Source organism: Balaenoptera musculus, chromosome 10 (assembly GCF_009873245.2).
Source record: "Balaenoptera musculus isolate JJ_BM4_2016_0621 chromosome 10, mBalMus1.pri.v3, whole genome shotgun sequence".
Taxonomy (NCBI): domain Eukaryota; kingdom Metazoa; phylum Chordata; class Mammalia; order Artiodactyla; family Balaenopteridae; genus Balaenoptera; species Balaenoptera musculus.
In genome coordinates this window covers 85,093,160-85,113,432 of record NC_045794.1, presented here as the reverse complement: position 1 = coordinate 85,113,432, position 20,273 = coordinate 85,093,160, and the positions used below count along the sequence as shown (strand labels likewise).

Genomic DNA, 20,273 nt, shown 5'->3' with positions numbered 1-20,273 from the left:
TAAAATGGGAACTAATAGAAATTCACATCCAGTGGCAAACATAAAGGAAAATAAAAACAAAATAGAAAGAAAATAAAAACAAATAGAAACTTCTGTTTGGCTCTAAGAACACCAAAAAATTTCTAATGATCAAAATCTGCAGGTGTCTCTTACTAAGAGCTAGACTTTAAACAAGCCTTAGAGGTACTATCTATGACATCAGAAGTACGTAAATCATCTGATGCACGTTGATAACTTAATACATTTTTGTTGAATGAGTGAACGAACAAGTGAACAAATGAATATAAGTGACTACATTTTAGTGATTAAGTAGAAAGAATGAGAACTAAAGAGAAGGTGAAGAAAATGAGGAAGGATGAATAAGGAAAGTAAAAAGCTCTCAGGTCTCCTTGGGGACTCTGTTGACAAAAAAAGAAAACAACAACTTGAGGTTTTAATCTTTGGAGACAAAACTAGCATCGTGCAGAAGGCACAAGATGAGAGACCAAGAAGTACATAATAACACCTTTGCTGCTTCCTGGTCCTAATTTGCAGCTGAGGCTGGAACAGGGGGCTTAGCTGAGATGTGACCCCAGGGAGCCACCTTGAGTGATGGAAAGGGACTAGGCACAACCTGGTTCACAGAGAACACAGTAGCCAGAGGATGAGTCAGGGAGCAAGCACCACAGAAATAGCTTTTAGGTGAATGTGGCTGGAAGGTGTGCTTGAGGGGGTGAAGGCAGGTTAATTCTTTCTCTTTCCAGGTGACACAGTGCCTCTCAATTTCTAGTTGGGGAGGGGGTGGGTGGTGTCAGAGATGAGTCCCAAAGTTCTGGAATATCAGGTCTAGTGACTGAGGTCCAGACACCTCTCCAGCACCAATGATGTCTTCTGCATCTATAGAGCCCAGGCATTCTGGGCTGACCCAAAGGCTCTGTCTCCCGGGACACCAAGGGAACCACCTGTTCTCAATGCAATTATTTTTGTGATGTTTACAGTATCAGCCCCCATCTACCAACAAGAAAACGAAGTCTCAGAGGAGAAGGAAAGGTGGGCCAAAGAAACATCCAGGAGGGGAACAGAAGGAGGGGACGGAAGCAAGTCAGCAGATGAAATGAAAGAAGAAAGAGCAGAGGAGGGAGACTGGAGCTAGAAACTGAACACAGGCAAGAAAGGAAAACGGAGGAGAGAAGGACTAAGACAGAGGCAAGGAGGATGAGAGAAAAGCAGACAGCGAGAAAAAAGTGGGAGATGCTATAGAGGAAATGAAGAAAAGTAGGCCCGCTTGAGCTAGAGAAATCATGTGACAGAAGGAGGAGAAACGGAGAAATGTGGAGAAACTAATAAACGTGGAGAAATGGAAAAGGAAAATGTCATGCCCAAGAAAGTCCAAAGAAAGAGAGTGGCAAGAATGAAAAAAGAACAAAAATTATGAAAGAGGCAAATAAAACAATTCCCCTCCCCACCAAAAAAACAAGTAAAATAATTAAAATAAAAATCAAGGCTTTTATATGCATTTTAAATTTTTGTGTGAATTTTACAAGAATTTCCATGTCAATATATATCCAGAGTTAAATATTAGCCCCAAATTCTCAGCAAGACTGAATTGTGTCATAAAAGTTCCCAGATTTCCTTTCCTACAGTGTCATTGGAGGCTGCATTTCTTAGTCAAGCTCGGGCCAAAGGGCACCCAGTATTTGCCTAAAGGCCCATGAGGCCTGAGAGCTTACCTATGAGAGGAGGTCACTGAACTTTTTTGTGTGCACTTTGGAATCAGACATAAAAGATGTATTAGTGTGATAGGGCTGCCATAATAAAGTGCCACAGACTAGGTGGCTTACACAACAGAAATTCATTGTCACACATTTCTGGAGGCTGGAAGTCCAAGATCAAGGTGTTGGCAGGGTCAGTTCCTTCTGGGACCTGGGAGGGAAGGATCTGTTTCAAGTCTCTTTCCTTGGCTTGGAATTGGCCTTCTTTTCCCTGTGTTTGCACATCATCTTCCCTCTATACAAATCTCTGTACCCAGATTTCCTGTTCTCATAAGGACACCAGTTATATTGGAGTAGGACCCATCATAATGACCTCATTTTCACTTAAATATCTGTGTAAAGACCCTATCTCCAAATACAATCACATTCTGAGGTACTAGGGGTTAGGACTTCAACATATGAATTTGGTGGGGAACACAATTCAGCCCCAAACCAAAGACTTCTGATGTTTGACTACTGCCTTGTGATTCCATCACCTATAAAATTCTCTCCCTCCCTCCCTCTCTCTCTCTCTCTCTCTCATGCACGCACACAAACACACACACACACACACACACACACACACACACAAATCTAGAGTTTTAGACCTGAAGTCCTATGAGTTTCTGCTCCATGGAAATACTAGGGCCATGTTATGTTAGAGCTGCAAATCATTTGCTTCAATCCCTTCATTTTGAATGTAAGGATACTGAGATACAGAAATGGGTAAAGACAGGCTTGGGTTCTAAGCCACCCTCCTCTGGCCAACAGAGAACAGCACACAATCAACAGGGACTAAGAAAGAATTCCAAAAGGAAAAGATAGGGCAGAAATGGCCACATGAAGTCTGCCACTAATTTAATATTTTCCATCAGAAGGAAGGGGGTGAAAGAGCGCAAGAGCGGTAGATTTTCCTGAGGGTAAAGAAAAGTCAAGTAGAATCACAGAATTTGAGTCTTAGAGATTTTCTCCTTCAGCTTCCTTGATTTAAACAGTAGGGTTAGTGTCTTCATAGATAATAAAGCAAAAAGCCTCAAGGTCATTCAAATTGTGAATTATAAGAGGTGAGAGAGGGTGCAAGAGAGAAGTGCTCAGCCAAGCAAATGATGACACTTGGGGTAAGAGGATGACAACCAAGAAGTGAAGCATTTCATCGAAGTAGCCTACTTTGAAGATGTCATGGTATAAAGGAACATTCATTCTACCTGTCCTTCATGCCCCAGCCATGCTTTCTACTTCAGGATCATCCTTCCTCCATGGGTCACTGAAAACCCAGGATATATAATATATGGATATGCCCAAGGCTCAAGCCAGGAACGAGGAAAAGGTCTGATCACAAGCATGTCAAAGCGCCACATGGGAGCCAAGACACTGCTGTTATGGTTGCAAAGTAGGTCCTGGCTTATTAGAACAGACAAAAGCCAGGCTGGTGCCTGAGCCCATCTGGCCAGCCACCTTATTCAGGAGATGCCCAGTTCTCCTGCTGATACATACATGCTTTGGAACCAGCCTCAGGCATAAGCCAATACCTACTGTTTCTACCACCTGAGAGTAACCCCGCAAACAGTGATGGCTTTCCAAGGGACCACAGTTTGGTAGAAGAATTAACAGTTCATGTCCTATGGAAAGATTTCTTAGAAGATTATCCCTTCCCTTTTTCCTTGATGACTGAATCAATGTCAGTTATAACACAGGGCTTTGGATACACTATAGTTATACCCAATGATGAACTTCATTCAAGAGAATGTAAGGCAAAGACTTTAAAAGAAAAAAAAGGAATAGAACTTTCTAGTTAAAGAATGCTTAACTACCAGACTATTAGTTAAAACCCACTTCTTTTTGCAATGGGTTTTATCAACTCTAAAGCAGTCATATTGAATGCCTACATGTGATTTCTCAATAATATGAATTAAGTAAACAGGAAGAATCTATTGTTGTCTTTCCATCTTATCCCTTCTAGAATCAGTCCTAAGCACCTAGTGATACATGGCATATAATGATGGATGAAAGGATGGATGGACAAGTGAGTGATATAGGGAGGGGAATAGTATTAGAGACATAGACCATAAAAGTAAGTAGCACTGCTGAGATGAAATAATTCCTTTTGTCCTTGCATAAGACAGTGAGGCAAGTGCAGCATAAAAAAGGGAAGGCAGAGGAATTGTGCTTGCACAAGTCTTGCATATTTGGAATTTCCTACTCTAGCCAAAATTGAAATCATTCAAGAACCTACTGCTAAAGGAGGCAACTGGTTGAGTACCTTATAGTGAATGTTATGTTCCTATTCGTCCCCTCAATGCTTTCTTGAAGTGGGCAGAGTATTAAATATCATTTAAAAGTCCACTGTTGGGGCTTCCCTGGTGGTGCAGTGGTTGAGAGTCTGCCTGCCAATGCAGGGGACACGGGTTCGAGCCCTGGTCTGGGAAGATCCCACATGCCTCGGAGCGACTAGGCCCGTGAGCCACAATTCCTGAGCCTGTGCGTCTGCAGCCCGTGCTCCACAAGAGAGGCCGCGATAGTGAGAGGCCCACGCACCGCGATGAAGAGTGGCCCCCACTTGCCGCAACTAGAGAAAGCCCTCGCACAGAAACGAAGACCCAACACAGCCATAAATAAATAAATAAATAAAATTTAAAAGTCCACTGTTTCAAATGTTTCTTGTAGGGCAAATTGATGATTGTGTGTAAAACTAACAGGAATATGTAAGGAATCATGATCCTTAAATTGTTGAAAATATTTTTATTGAGTACCTATGATGTGCAAACCTCTGTACAAGGCAGGAAGGAGAATTATAAAGATTGGAGAGACAATAAAACATAGTGGTTAAGAGTACAGAATCTAGAATCAGACTGCCTGGGTTCAAATTCTGGCTATTTCACTTAATAGCTGGATGGCCTTGGGAAAATCATGTAATTTACCTGTGCCTCAGTTTCCTTATCTGCCAAATGGGAGTAATAATTGAATCTACCTCATAGAGTTGTGAGGATTTATTGAGATTGTGTGTGTGTGTGCGTACAAATATATATTATAGTGTTTAAAATGGTGCCTGGCACATAGTAAGCACTATTAAGTTTTTAGTTGATATTATTTTACTTAGTTCTTAAAATTAGAGCCATCTGAAAAAGAAATAGGTCTCCTCAAGTAGAAGCGAGGCTCCTATCAACAAAAACTTCCAAGCTCAAGCTTACCAACACTTTCTAGTGACATGGTAGTGTGTTTCGAGCATATGATAGGAAAAGAGAACTCGATGACCTAAGAATCCTTCCAACCCAGAGAACCCCAGTTCTATGAATTATTCCAACTTCAGTGGAAGCTTTGCTGTCCCACGTGAAGAACCGTTAACTTTTATTTTGAGGTCACAGAATGAACTTCCAGAAAACCACCATTTTTCTCAACCAGTTAAAATCAAATGTAATATGTGTTTTCATTTCATGGTGCCTGAGGAAAATTTAATTGTAGCATGAACTCCAGCTCTTACTAGTTTAAAGTAAAATTGCCAAAATAAATAAAAATGTGGGATATTTCCGGGCTCACACAGCTTCCGGGACATTTCAGTTTCTAGGGCTGCCGATCCGGTGCCTCTCACAAACATTTGATCTTCTTTCAAACATCTCTTGAAAACAAACAAAACCTCATATAGCTTCTAATGTGCGTGCTGTTAGGATGTAAGGGTGGAAAAGAAATGAGCTCCTGAAGAGCCCCTCCCCTACTCTCTCCTCCATCTCCTGACTGTCTCCCTCCCACCGATCACCAACAGGAAACAATGTTTTCTTAAGTAATAAACTTTGCAATTTCTCAAGTCCACTTGCATCCATGGGGGAAGATGAGGTCTATTGTCTTTGTTTGCCTATGTGAAGGGAATAGGGCTTTTGGCAATATTTACTAGAAAACAGCAAGCTGACTTTTAATCCAAGGACAAAGTTGATAGTCTGGAGTTAAAGTGGAAGCCTTTGGTAGCAAGGAAAAGGTAAATCATTTTAGAGGAAGCAGAATGCCATTTATGAGGTTTGAAATATCCACTATAGAATTCCTCAGTGATTAAAAGCCCAGCTACTGAATCCTTTGAAAATCAGTGACAATATATATTGACTTAGGCAAGATAAGTTAACTTTTAAAGAAGGAACAGGCAAGGTTAGCAAAGGTTCTTCAGTGGCCACTAAACTTCCAGACCTGCAAGGTCAAAATCAGCTTCTCCATCCTCAGAGGCCTAACTGAAATCTGAGTACCTTTCCCTGATACCCGTCTATTTGGGACTCCTTCTTTAATGGGACTCCTTTAACAGCCTTAGTGCTACCTCATTTTTATCTAGCAACCAAAGGAGATGGTTTAGAAATATATACTCACATTTAAACTCAAGTAGAGAGAAATGGAAATTGAGAACAGCAGGGAAATTATGAGAGATGTGGGACAAGGGGTCTATGAGTCCATGTCTGGTACTTCTAGAGAGCAGAAACTTCTCACCGTACTAGGAACTCAATCATAGCTCAATGGGCCATTGCTAGATAAGTAACAAGAGCTAGAAAACATTTTCTAAAATTTCCATCTATATTTTATTCACTAATGTGGTTACAGTTTTAAGACCCATTGGTCAGAAAACTAACTCTTTTGAAAAAGTAGAGGTTTGATAGAAATAAGAATGCTAAAAGTCCATCCAACTAATTTTAATTCTAGATACCCTTGGTGGTAATTTACAATCTGTAGTTAACTACAGCAAATAGTTTTGAAGGGAAGGAGATTATTTTCTCTCCTTTGCTTTTTCTCTCTCTGAGTGTGTGTGTGTGTGTGCGTGAGCGCTGGTATTCACATGCCAAAATTCTTACAAAATTCTGTGTAAAATATATAAACATTCACATGGAGTTTTCTGTCTGGACAGCTCCAAGAGGTCATGTAATCAAAGACCAACCAGCTCCGCCATCCATGAAAATATGATGTGCTATTTTCACAGCTGTAGGTAACAATTATGGAAAGACAAAAATTCTAAATGATTACAAGTAAGACCATGGCAGGTTGAGGGTTGGGTAAAGATTCCTAATCAGTTGACGATTGTAGACTTGGGAACATGTGATATTTATGTCATGGTATGAGTGTGGCAAGCTTGAATCATTCACGAGGCATTGGAGGACTAGAAAAAAATGAAAAGTATAAAGGAATCAATAAATATATAGCATTATTTTGTCAGTATTGGTTGACCAAGGCCACGATTGGACAGCTCTGGTTTGTCTCTGTCAGTAATGATATTTGTTTCCTTCTTCAAAAAACGCTAGGATGGAAGTAAAAGTACTTTTGGCACAATGCAATGATTCTGATTTTTTAAAAACTGTATACACGCATGAATTATTCTTGCACCATTTTCTGTCTTGGAAAAGCACTGGCTGGCACCATGCATGTTTACTCTTATATGCTGAAGGCTCCCATCAACCTCAAACAGATGCAAATCACTTTAACTTGTCATAGTGTTATTTTGTTCATCCTAAAAGTTCAGAAGATCCTTCCAAACTTGCAAAATTTCTCTCAATTCAGTGAGGAGGAAAATTCAGAACACAGTATTTGAATGTTCTGCCCAGATTTGTCACACACACAAAGAATGAGTGGAAGAGGGCAACACCCTTTCCTACTAATCCTCTGAACTCATCACTATTGCATTGAAATGACTCTAAAAGGTAACAACCCTGAGCCTTGCATCTCCCCAGAATATTATAATGTAAATTACCACATACATGAGTTTAAGTACTCCAGCATATGTTGTATGTCAGATGAAACAATGCCATTTTGGAGGCTTAAGAGAAAAAGAATAATCAAATCCAGTTTTTAGGTAAAAATGTGCTGAATCTTTAGTACATATCAGTGAAATTGCTAGAATCTGGTGTTCCACTTTTTTAAATACCACAACATTTGAACCTTTCAGCAATTCCAAAATCAACTCCCTCTGGGAAAGATAGTGTGCTTAAAGTTTTTTTTCTTAATTTAAAAATGTAACACAAACACAAACAGCTAACTAAACAGGCTGCCCATATAATCAACAGTCTAAGCAGCTCTGAAGTATTTTACAACATCCTTCAAGACTATTAAAGGCAACATAAATAACTACTGCCGGCAAGGGAAAATACCCTTCAGCTTTTTTTTCCCTTTCCTTTTTTTTTTTGGTTTAATTTTTATTTATTTATTTATTTATTTATTTATTTATTTATTTATTTTTGGCTGCATTGGGTCTTTGTTGCTGTGGGCAGGCTTTCTCTAATTGCAGTGAGTGGGAGCTATTCTTCATTGCGGTGCGCAGGCTTCTCATTGCGGTGGCTTCTCTTGTTGCGGAGCATGGGCACTAGGTGTGTGGGCTTCCATAGTTGTGGCACACGGGCTCAGTAGTTGTGGTTCGTGGGCTCTAGAGTGCAGGCTCAGTAGTTGTGGCGCATGGGCCTAGTTTCTCTGCGGCATGTGGGATCTTCCCGGACCAGGGCTCGAACCCATGTCCCCTGAATTGGCAGGCAGATTCTTAACCACTGTGCCACCAGGGAAGTCCCTCCCTTTCCTTTTTTTTTTTTTTTCTTTTTCAGGCTTTTAAACCATTTTGGTAGTGATTTCTTACATCACAGATAGAAATACTTGAAACAAAGTCAGGTGGTATCCTTTGAAAAGTAAGAAAGTTGCCAAGACAAGATAATTTGTGAATAATTATGGGATAAATATACTCCCTAAACCTGGGGATTCCTAGGGATGTACCAGTCACTAGAAAAAAGAGCTATACATCTGCTATCCCAGCACTCAAGGGAGCCCTGGGCACCCAGTAAATAACTACTCTTTCACCAGCCAGAGAAAGGGCAGCACCCAAGCATGGCGTGTGCTTTGACAACAATAACTATTTTTTAAAAGGCAATAATAATAGCTGTTATTTATTAGGCATATGCTCTGTGGTAAGCGCTATCACGAATCACCTCATTCAATCTTCACTGTTAGCCTGTAGGGCAAATGCTATAATTACCCGCATTGCACAGATTAGAAAACTTGGGCTAAGGGCAGCTAAACGTCTTGCCAAGATCTTGCCCTAACAAGTGTTCAGACCAGAATCCAAACTCAAGACGGACTCTAGCGTGTTAACCATGCATTGTGCTCTCTCTTCTGCATTTCTTCACTGATATTTACTGTACTGCAACCCGCCAGTTGTAAGTTCTGAGACCGGAGGGGGCTCTGTGCACAGCAGGAAGTAGGAAGCCACGCAAGGCTTGCTATGACCTGAACTCTATTCCACCACTCCTGCAGGAAATTTAAATCAATTTAACAAGCGTTTCCTGGTTTGCCACTTTGCTCAAAGCAACATGCATCCAGGGAGGAGACAGAGGTGCAGGAACAATGCTACCTGCCCTCAGGGAGCTTACTTTTTAGTGGGGAAGTGAACACTTACATAATTTATCCCACAGCACATCAATGCTCTAACAAAGGTAGACCCAGAGTGTATTCTGACAGCACAGAAGCCAGAACAGACTGTTGTTGCCATCAAGTTTGCAAAATAGATCTAAACCAAGGGCCCTTGAAACAGTAGGCTCTCTTGCATACAACTCTGCCAGGTAGATGTGTAAGGGTGATCACATGCAATCCTAACAGTATGAGGTGGGTGCTCTTACCCCACCCTTTCATTTTACAAAACAGGAAACAGAAGGAGAGAAGAATGTAGTGATTGTCAAAGGTCACACAATTCTGTGCTGGGAGCTGGGATCCAAGCTAGGTATGTAAGCCCAGGACCTCCGAGACACATAAATGAGACTGGGTTAAAGGAGCAAGGATTTCATTAGGGGAAATGCCCATGTGAAAAGCAATAGGAGAGGATCAGGGAAGCCTGAACAAGCCGTCAGAATGCAATGCAAGTCTGACCCCAATGAAGCAGAGGAAGAGAGACAGTTGGGTGGAAGCATCCTAGACTGCTGAACCGTCTAAGCAAAGTTCAGCAAAGCCACTGAGGAGCCCTTGAGCCAAAGCTGGCCAATAAAAGAGCCTTGTGTTTCCCAGAAATTGGGTCTGCCTTGGTTTCCCCACCATACTCTTCTTGAGCTATGGGAGGGGTGTGCCAGGCCCATCCACTATGGCCAGAGGAGACAATCATACTGGAAAAAGTGTGCATTCCCTCTATAACCACATAAAAGATAGGATGAGGTCTTTCCAGAAAAAATAAGTAAAGAAGAGGCTGAGCAGACCAACACTGTGCCCAGACTATACATCTCTCCCTTTGTTAAAGAGGCAGTTACTCCACCAGGAGCATACGTCTCTTGAAAAGTGCACTTTGTCCTTTGGTTTTAAAAGTCACATCCCAAAGCACTGAGTTGATTGCATGACACTCACTCTGCTTGGCTCCCACAGATGAAAGACTGACCTCACTCTCCTGGAATTTGAACTTGTAATCCCCCAAAATAACGAGACATCAAAGTTGATGTTGAGACATCTAAATCATCCTCTACAATTTCACGTGTCTCCAGGCCAAACCAGAAAAATAGCTAGAGCACATCCTTTTCAACAGGTAAAGAGCTGACATCTGGGCCATCTCTTCAATCATCCACTGCTCTTTCTTTTTTCCATTTTGCCCTGTTAAGGAGAAGGTCAATGCTCAGTTAGAACTTTATGCGGTACAATAGGCTGCTAACATTCCATGATGGACAGTATTTGCCTAGCATTTTTTATAGGGTGCCAGTCTTTTCTTAGAGTTTATGTCATACAATACTTAACTTGTTTGCAGTGGGTGCAGATGGAAACAGAGTCTATTGAAAACATCACTGCTCCCTCCCGAAAATGTAAAGGGCCTATTATCATCCTTCTTTTAGATTCTGTCTCTCGGGCAAAATCTCATAAAGATAGGCAGGGAGAAAATAAGGGCTTATAACATCCACAGGGTTAGCTTTTGTTAAATGAATGCTGTGCTACTAGACCTCTATCACTAACCATAAAAACAGGACTCAGCTCATATTGTGATAAGGGAGGGCACCCACTTCCCTAGAGTCTTGCCTTACCCTCCAAACCAGCATCTACCACCATTTGGGATCATGGGCAGCTCATGACATTATCAGTTATTGTTACTGGAAAGAGATGTGGATTTTGAGGCACCAGATACTGTCCTACCACTTAGAGAGGCAGTATGGCAGAGTGGCTAACTGGTGAGCTCCAGAATCAGAAGGGACTGATACAAATTCCAACCGTGGTCACATCTTCACTCTAAGAAATTAGGAAAGTTGTTTAGCTTTTATAAGCTTCATATTCCATAAAGGTAAAATGAGCAAGGCACTAGTACCCATCTCCAAGAGAACTATGAGAATTAAATAAGAGAATGTATACAATTAGCACCTTATAATACAGTGTCCAGCACATACAAATGTTCAAGTGATAGAATTGTTATTCTTTTATTAAAATAATAAATTATTTTACTATTAGTTCTAGGTCTATCGATTTGTGCCTATGTGACCTCAAGCAAGTCCCTAAATCTTAGGGAGCCTCGGATTGTGAATGAGACAGATGCAAACAACATCTCACAAGGTTGTTGGGAGGGTTCACTGAGACTACCGTGTAAACTGTAAAGTGTGTGCAAGTTTTAATCCAGATTACTAGTATTGCCATTGTCATTAGCTCTCAGCAATCTTAATCCAAAGGTTTGTGGATAGCTTTCCTTTGGAAAAAACCAAGAGCTAGGATGTGCTAAGAGATAACGGGGGAATATGAATGACCCCTTCAGGGCATTTTCCAGCTTCCTAAATACCTGTGTACGGTACACACTGTGTAATAAAGTATATCACAAATTAACCCCTATCAAACCTATGTCCTCGTGAGTTGGTTAACCCTTCCTTCAGAGGGTAAATTTCCTCAACCAACCCCAGTGAGCTAAAGGACCAGCATTTTTTTGGTAAATAATCTTACCTTCCCTGGTGTCAATAGGAAACAGTATTTACTCACTACTGTTTTCCTTTCAAAAATCTGTCTAGTTGCATACTAGAAACAGTTTCAGCTGGTTTGTTTGTCTTGGACAAGCTGTTGAAGTGAAAAGTTTTTGCTTGGCTGAATGTGGGACAGTTTCATAACCCCTTCAAGAAGTGCGTTGAAGGTGGGTGCCAGCTCCGACGGCTGCTTCTAACATGTCTCCACTTGCCACCCATTGTCAGGTGGCCCGCGTCATTAAATTAAGACAATGAGCAAAGCAACAGATGCAACTGAGACTAAATCCCTGAGTGCTTTTGTTTTGTCACTGTCATTGTCTGCAACAAAGAAGTCACATGTGAGAGCCTGGGAAGAGAGCCAAATGCAAACCAGACGACATCCCAGCTGGTTTTGAATGGCCTCCACCACACGCCTGTGTGCATGGGAACCATGCTGCTCGGAGCAGTGTCAGCTTTATCAAGTGAGTTTCTGCCCATGACTTTGCTGCGATGCCGAGACAGACCCAGAAGAAATAGGCCAGAAGATCCCTCCACTCAGACTTTACACTTTAGACTTCTGCTTTGAGGGAAAAAGAATCTCTCTGTTGGGGAAAAGAATAAGATCTATATGGCTGGCCAAGCTAACCCCAATACTTTTTGCTACAGCCCTCATGAATTTGAAGAGGGAAGCATAGAAGATACTTGAATTTTTTCTTCTGGAAATCTGAGATTAATTTGGCTTGAGAGGAAGACTGGAGATTAAATACCTCATGTACTTTCTTTTTACTTGTTACCATCTCATTCTGGAGCATTTTCCTAGTTGGGGCTTTATCCAGATTCTTAAAAATCTTCTTTTTCTAAGCAGGCATGCCTCTTAAACAGAAAAAGAGGTAAAACCCAAGTTAGGGTATTTTTAGACCTGTTGGTTAATTTGGTTACTAGTTTGATAGACTGATAGTGTCCTTAATAATAGCGATTGTGGGGTTTTGATGAGCCATATAAAATCAGCAGGGTCTACTGAGAACTGAACAGGAATGTTTCAAGGAGTTTGGGACAGTAGTGTCTCTACTCTGTAGCCCCATATGTCTTTCTTCCATTTTCTGGAGAACTCCTTTAAGGAAGCAGATTAAAAGGTAAGACTAGGAAGGAATACAAACTTTACTGTTAGCTTAACAGCAGATACTTTACTGTTGGCTTAACAGCAGAGCAACAAATGCGTGTTAAGTGAACTTGGTAGAAGTTGTACGATATTTGGGGGAAAAGTGGCAGGATTTTAAACAATAGTATTTCAAGCTATCCTATACAAATGCCCAATTTCTCCCCACAAAGTTTTTTTCAGTGGCCACTGAGCTAGATTTTTTTTTTTAATTGTGCCAGTTTGGTTTTGTTTTTTTTTTTAATTTTTAAAATTTATTTATTTTTGGCTGTGTTGGGTCTTCGTTTCTGTGCGAGGGCTTTCTCTAGTTGCGGCAAGCGGGGGCCACTCTTCATCGCGGTGCGCGGGCCTTTCACCGTCGCGGCCTCTCTTGTTGCGGGACACAGGCTCCAGACGCACAGGCTCAGTAGTTGTGGCTCACGGGCCTAGTTGCTCCGTGGCATGTGGGAACTTCCCAGACCAGGGCTCGAACCCGTGTCCCCTGCATTGGCAGGCAGATTCTCAACCACTGCGCCACCAGGGAAGCCCTGAGCTAGATATTTTAATAAACATTTTTACACAATGATCTTCCTTCTATTCAGTAGGTACAAGATATTTTGACCATCAACTTACAAAGGGCTAACTTGCTTTTATAAAGGTCTTGGTGGTAACTCTAATGTTCCAGGTAGAGCTGAAAAACATGTGTAAGAAAAATTATCAAATCCCTATGGGTCTTAGTCAATAGGTACAACTTCCAGGGACTGGTAGTTGATACTGCCCCACCTTCTTCCCCTCTCCAGTTCTCAGGGCTGAGTGAGCTCCAAGGTCCCTTACAATGATCTCTAAACTTCTAACAATGACTGGGTGATTGATCATTTCCTTAGCCAGAAGGAAGAATTTGGAGATTCCAGTCACCATGGTGAGAATTCTTGGTTTTGGTCTTGATGGAAAATGTTCCCAGGAAAAAGGACACTGAATCCTTGAACCTCACTCTGTACCAATAATTATCTATTACATCCTTCTCTAAGGGCCTCCTGACTAGAAGTAAAATCAAGAGAAGCAGCACCTGATGTTTATGCACGCAAATGTTATTTCCTCCCAGATTTTATTTTACATCTTATTTGTCTAAATTAATGTTGCTATTTAAGTATATTCAAGGATAAAATAATAATTACAGAAAAAGTATAATGACTTGATTCTTCACATTATCAGAGGGTCCATTATATTCATTCATTCATTCAATTCATTCTATAGCTATTTATTGAGCACCTGAAATGTTCTGGGCACTGCTCTAGACATGGGGCTGTAACAGTGAACAGAGACAAGTCCCTACTATCATAGGGCTTCTAAGCAAAACTCAATATTCCTTGGATAACAGAATTGCTTGTTGATAGGTGAATGGTAGCACCAAAGCAAGGAATCCAGAATTTTTAATCCAAGAATGGTTACTTTCCAATAAAGATGAAATAATAATAATAAGAGTAAATAACAATTGGTAATACTTACGTAGTGCTTACCGTGTGCCAGGCCTATTATAAGTGCTTTTATGTTCTAATTCTTTAATCCTTAATCCTACAACGTAGAAACTATTATTATCCTAGTTTATGGATGAAATTGAGATACAAGAGATTGTCACTTGCACAAGTTCACATAGCTAGAAAATGGAAGAGCTGGATTTGAGCACGGCTTAGAATGTCTGTGATTTTATAGATTCTAAATCAACTACAGAAATTCCCAGTCTTCTACTTCTAAAGCTCTGCCTCTCTCCAAAGGAGATAAAGAAAAAATGAAAAAGAAATAGCTCCTTTTTACAAAAACTAAAACAGAACAAAATGCAATAAAACAACAAAGGATGATCCCAAAATGTGATTTTTTTCCTCACTAGGAAAAGATGTTCCAGGCCAGAAGACTGAATTTTAAAGGATCTCCTTCCTGTCAAGGAATCTGTGATAGTAGCTGATGAATAAAAACACATTTTTGTGTAATTATAAAGCAATCTGTGGTTCCCATGCCATCAAGGATAAATAGAAGTAGCCTGAGTGAGGTTTGGCTAAACTAAAAACTACAGGCCCATCTACTTATATGTCTTTCTCAGAAAAACTTGGCCCAAGCTGTCTGGTAAATTGAGTGGTGAGGCACAGATATGAAAGGTTGAGACCCAATGTTAGAAACAGATAGGTAGGATACAAAAAACTTCATCAAAGTAATGTCACTTTTTCTCCCTTATTTTTAGGAAGTACATTTGAAGAACACAAGTAGAGGGAGTGCAGGAAACAAGAACTACAGAATGTAGGAAGACTTTCCTGAAGAGTGAAGAATGACATGCCACTGGCAGGATCCTTTGCTCTGCACGAGTTACCTGTTAAACACCAGAAGACCTACCAAAAAAATAAGTTTGATAACATTTCAAAAGATGGGCATTCCCCCCAATGAAATACGCAAGTAAACATTCCAACAATGTCTTTAGGAGTGATTGTTAAAAGCTTTGCACCTTGCAAAAATGGTCCTGGAGTTGGTAGATTGCTGTTGATCCTTTATCAATAATGTTCTATAGAGAAAATATATATATAGATCTTAGTCCCTGCCTCTCAAGAGCCACAAATGCATGGGTGTATATAGATCCAGTTGCACTACATTTGTCTCTGAATCTTGGCTGCTAGAGACATTCATTCAGCAGCCTTATCTAAGTGGTTTATTAATTTTTTTATTTGCACTTCTTTCTACGCAACACAGGCTGTTTGTTTTACAGTGTCTGGTAATCTTGTTCGTCTATCCCTCTCCCCCCTTCATCACCTTTTTATTTGCCAAATTTGGCCTCCTCAATAGCAGCAGCAAGCAGTCAAATAGCACACCAATTTTTAACCCACAAGATTCCATCTGTGGCATTTGTACCAAATATAAGTTGGATGCATTTATTTTAGACACAAAGCTTTATTTTTTCCACATCTTGCTAAAAAAAATGCAAGTAGTTGCAACTTTGAGGCCAATCATTTTAGGCATATGTTTTAAGCATAGAAAGTCTCAAACTCTGAATGGCTCCTTCAAATGATGAGTTAGTGTGCGACCTAATCAGTACTTCTCTCTTTTTATTTTTTCCATATAAAGCACTATGTAAATTTAGCATGTCAATAATACAGGATGTATCAAACAGTATGTAAAACTCTGTTTTTTAGTACAATGGTGCTATTTTGTAGTTTGTTATATGAAAGAGTCTGGCCAAAACGGTAAAAGGTGAAAGCAAAACAAGAGGAAGCCTGGAGCCAAAGGTGACACAGAGGGGAAGGGTACTCAAAATTTAACCACTTGGGAAAGAAAAGTTCCCCAATTATGCCTTCCAAAAGAAATAAGACACAAAGTCCACTGATGCAAATTTGATTGGCGAGTCCAGAGAGGAGTAGAAGAAGCAAAAAGCTAGGAATTTTAACAGTCCTGGTTTCTTATTCTCGCTGAAGAAACAAACATCTGCCGACTCTGTCACGGACTCACCACCGTGTGACCTTGGGCAAGTCACTTCACCTCTCTGTGCCTCAGTTTCCTCATCTGCAAAATGGGGGCAATATGTCATCTACCTACCTCACAGGGGTGGTATGAGGATTAAAAAGATAAAGCTCCAGATTTTTATCCTGAGTTGCTATGAGGGCGTCAAGATCAGAGCCCTTGAGCTGCTGGGATGCAAGGAATTCTATGAACAACTCATTCACAGCATAGCTAGAAAATTGATAAGCTGAATGCTCCTGACATGCCAGTTCTTGTCAGTGAAGCTATCCAACTAACTATCCAACTAACTAGTTGTTAAAGGCTAACAGCTCAATCTCTTTTAAAACACTTTTCAAAATAACCTAGAAACATTTGATCTGCAATTTGATTTTGAAGTCTGCATTTGGATTTAAGAATACAAAGTGAAAAGAGAGGAAAAGAAAAAAGGAGAAAAACAAAGATTTCTCCCAGCGAAAGGATGATTATTCCATTTGCTAGCACTTACTGACTCTGCCAGGAAGTTACTAATAACCTAATAATACTTCTTTTAATATTATAAATGATACTCTATTCATTTTGAAAAACAGTTCTTTCCGCTTTTCAAGTAATCTAAAAAAAGTCCCAAGATTTCAAATACTGAAATAATAACTAATAAAATGTCACGAATTTACTTTCTTTAATGAATTTTGTTCTTATCCTTGGAGATACTGATATATACATATATTTTTGGTTAAAGTATGCTTGACTAGAGTTGCTGGTTGAAAGACAAACATTTCCTTCACAGCTAGAAATTTTCCCTCATGTCTGCTTAGAAGAGTGGCCTCTAGTCCTCTGTGGATGTGTCTTATCCATTCAATTGAAAACTGGTATCAAGAAAATCCAATGATGAGGACAGGTCCATGCTGACCTAGAAAATATTTCCTGTCTACATATCAAGATTTTCTTATTAAAACAATGAATCATCCATCATTCAGATCTTTTTATCTGCCTTAGAACTTTTTGGTGAAAAGCAACCAGGCTTGATTATTTCATGCAAATTATATCCTTTTTATTCTTGGAGAGTGTACATGCAAAACAAAAATAACATCTTTAGTCTTCATCCCACTGGTTCACCTCAAGGTTCAGAGGCCAGAAAAAAACAAGATTTCCTGGATCTCTGAACATATGCAAAAAGAAGGCCTATTTAATGGACACCTCTGGTCAGCCAACTGGTATTTTAACCTTAGTCCACAGTGTTATTTGAATTTAGCACCCCTGGAATGCAGAGCTATGTTCTGATCACTGTGGACAGATGTAAAAGAAACCACAGGTAATTTTGCCCTTCATCTGTTTTCTAGACATATGGGTTCTATGGAATGAGATGCTGGACCCATTTTCCCAAAATGGCACTCTGATTTTTATTTCTTATTCCTAGTGTGTATCTTTAAAAATTACTAACTACGAACAACACTTTACATGCAACCTTCTGCAGACCTGTAAGTTTCCAGACATAGTTGAATACGGTAATTCTAAGAGTGTCTACGACTTATTTGATTCACTTAATAATTCTGTTCACAGCAAAAAATACCCCAGTGAGGAAAGCTTAAATATGCGAAGTCATATTACCCTTCTTAACTTTTTCTAATACATAGTCCTCTCCAACTGTATCACAAATCAGCTAATTAAAAATTAACTAATTATACTAACCCACTGTCTTATTTTCAAATGATTTAAAACTAGAAGACAAATTGCTGTCAACTCCACAAGTCAGCTGATCACTATATACTACAGCAGAACTACCTGGTACTGACAGAAGGAAGCACAGAAAATCTTACAACTCAAAACTTTATAAGCTTTGCTTTAGAATTTTGAAATGAGGCAATATCAAGATGTTTATGAAAGAGCTATAAATACTGGTAAGAATGAGCTTTTAATTTATGGGTTGATTTCCAATTTAATTGACAACACTGAATACCTAGGTCAAATTTCCATTCCCACTTCCCCAAATAGTATAACTGTATTATTCGAACATTTTAAGATGAGGAAGCTCCACTGAAAAAGTTAAAGCATCTTTCCATCAGGATCCACTCTTCTAGAGATAAAGAAAAACTCTCCCAATACCCACCCTACACACACACACACACACATAGACACGTGCACTCACACACTCATCCTAAGAGTCCAATGGAATACTTGGAAGAAATCACTTCCTTGAAAAATCTTTAAAAAAAAAAAAAAAAAGCCTGGCCTCCCTTGAGAATCCTTCCCCTCCTTGGAATGTCAGTGTTTGTGTAGATGAAACCATCTCATGCACTATGGCTTCAGGGTTTCTGTTATTAGTTTATGCACTTGGGAGAATGCTTAAAATGGAAGATGTAGCACATTTTGCTTTCCCATTTATTGTTTGGCCAGCTATGCCAATGTGGTGCTATTGTTTCTTTAAGAAAGTACTTGACTTAAAAAAAAAAAAGAAAAAAGAAAAAAAAGAAAGCATAGACATATTTTTTTAAAGTATGAAAAAAACAATTCTTTAGATAGATGGCTTAAGAAAATAGCATTAGGTCTAGTCACCACCACCTTTCAACTTTATATCACTCACAAGTAGTGTACTGTTCACCAAATTGTGAGTTTGGGGGTGCAAGGGCAGAAGATGGAAATTTTTTTAAGTTAGAAGGCTCCATTATTTTGTTGGCTCTCAAACTCAATAAAATTAGCAATATATTATCCAATATGAACATCTTGATTCAAGAGCATGGAGTATAAATGGGAAAGAAAAAAAAAAAAAAGACCTTATAGGCAAATGGCAGAACTGAAAAGATGATTAAGTTACTCATTGTGTGTGTGTGCGTGTGTGCGCGTGTGTGTGCATGTGTGTGCGCGTGCTCTCTGCTCTAAAACAGATATTCAGCAAGTGGAGAAAATAAAAACAAAAAGAAAAATGCATAGATTCACCTGCTAAAAATAGCTTCTGCCACATCCCCCTTGAGTAATTCTTTGGAGTTTACTGGTTTATAGAAGATATTCTCCCTTCACCTAAACATCTCAAAGAGCAGTAGCTCTCATAAAAAGCAATCACTGATCTCATTGGGAAGTGTTGGCAAGTATTTCCTTCTGAGATGGGGGTTATCTACTGATAAGGAAAGAGAGGAATTTATGAGAAACTGTTGAAAGAGATGGCTAACAATCTGTGAAGATATTTTTGTTTTTGTTTTGTTTTTTTACTTTATACAGTCTTTATGAATATCTTAATGTTCAAAAATGACTTGGTTTTTCTCTTCTTTTTTTATATTGGAATGAGGGATGATAAGTTAAACCCACATAGACTCTTTAAAACTATAGGCTAGATAGAAATGTATGTTTGACTTGTTGAAGCTATAATCAGACTATTTAAAATGTTTTTGCTATTTTTAATCTTAAAAGATTGTACTAATTTATTAGAGACAGATCCTATTTGGCTCTCTTCATAAGAAAGAGCATTCCCACTCAAATCACCTGGGCTTTCCCATCAATGTTTTCGAAAGATAAATCTGATTTATGCATCATTATGGCATCATTTATTTTGAAATTTTAAAATAAAATAAGCGCGATTCTTTATGCCCCTCTCCTGCAATGCTCATAAAGTCCAGAATCTGAAGGGGCAAAAACAAGAGGAAAATTTTGTTGATTCTTTGTTTTTGGTTTGTTTGTTTGTTTTCAATGCTAGTGTTTAATCCTATAGTACATATTTGCTTATTGCTATGTTAATATTCTAAAAGACTTTCCTGTTAGGTATTAGAAACTGATATATAGATATCTTTTTTGTGTGATTTCTATTTAAAAAAAAAAAGGAGATGAGAAGACTGTCTGAGCTTTAAGTGCGTATGGTACAGGATAAAGATACAAATTTAAATAACCAAATCCTATCTGGAACAATACTTTTTGTAGGAAACCTCTCACAGATGAGACAGAGGCCCAGGGAGTTTCTGAAACTGACTTTTTTCCTCTTAGTCCTTATTCATTTAGTATCTGCCTCAAAATTTTGTAGAGGGCTGACCAAGCTGAAACCCTAGAATTAAAGGGGCCTCTTTT

The 20,273-nt window shown here is 39.4% G+C and overlaps 1 protein-coding gene across 5 annotated transcripts in view; it reads left to right on the top strand.

The window, feature by feature from the left end:
* The window catches only part of IGF1 (insulin like growth factor 1), a 74,032-nt gene extending 55,034 nt beyond the window's left edge, over window positions 1-18,998 (top strand). For 2 of the 5 annotated variants that reach the window (XM_036865476.1, XM_036865477.1), the window contains exon 4: window positions 14,983-18,998. In XM_036865476.1, the coding sequence (XP_036721371.1) occupies window positions 14,983-15,042 (60 nt within the window). In that variant the 3' untranslated portion in view covers window positions 15,043-18,998. Of the gene's footprint in view, window positions 1-977; window positions 1,454-14,982 lie in introns of those variants that run through there. The other 3 variants (XM_036865474.1, XM_036865473.1, XM_036865475.1) reach the window with 3 other exon arrangements.
* Window positions 18,999-20,273: the final 1,275 nt, after the last annotated feature.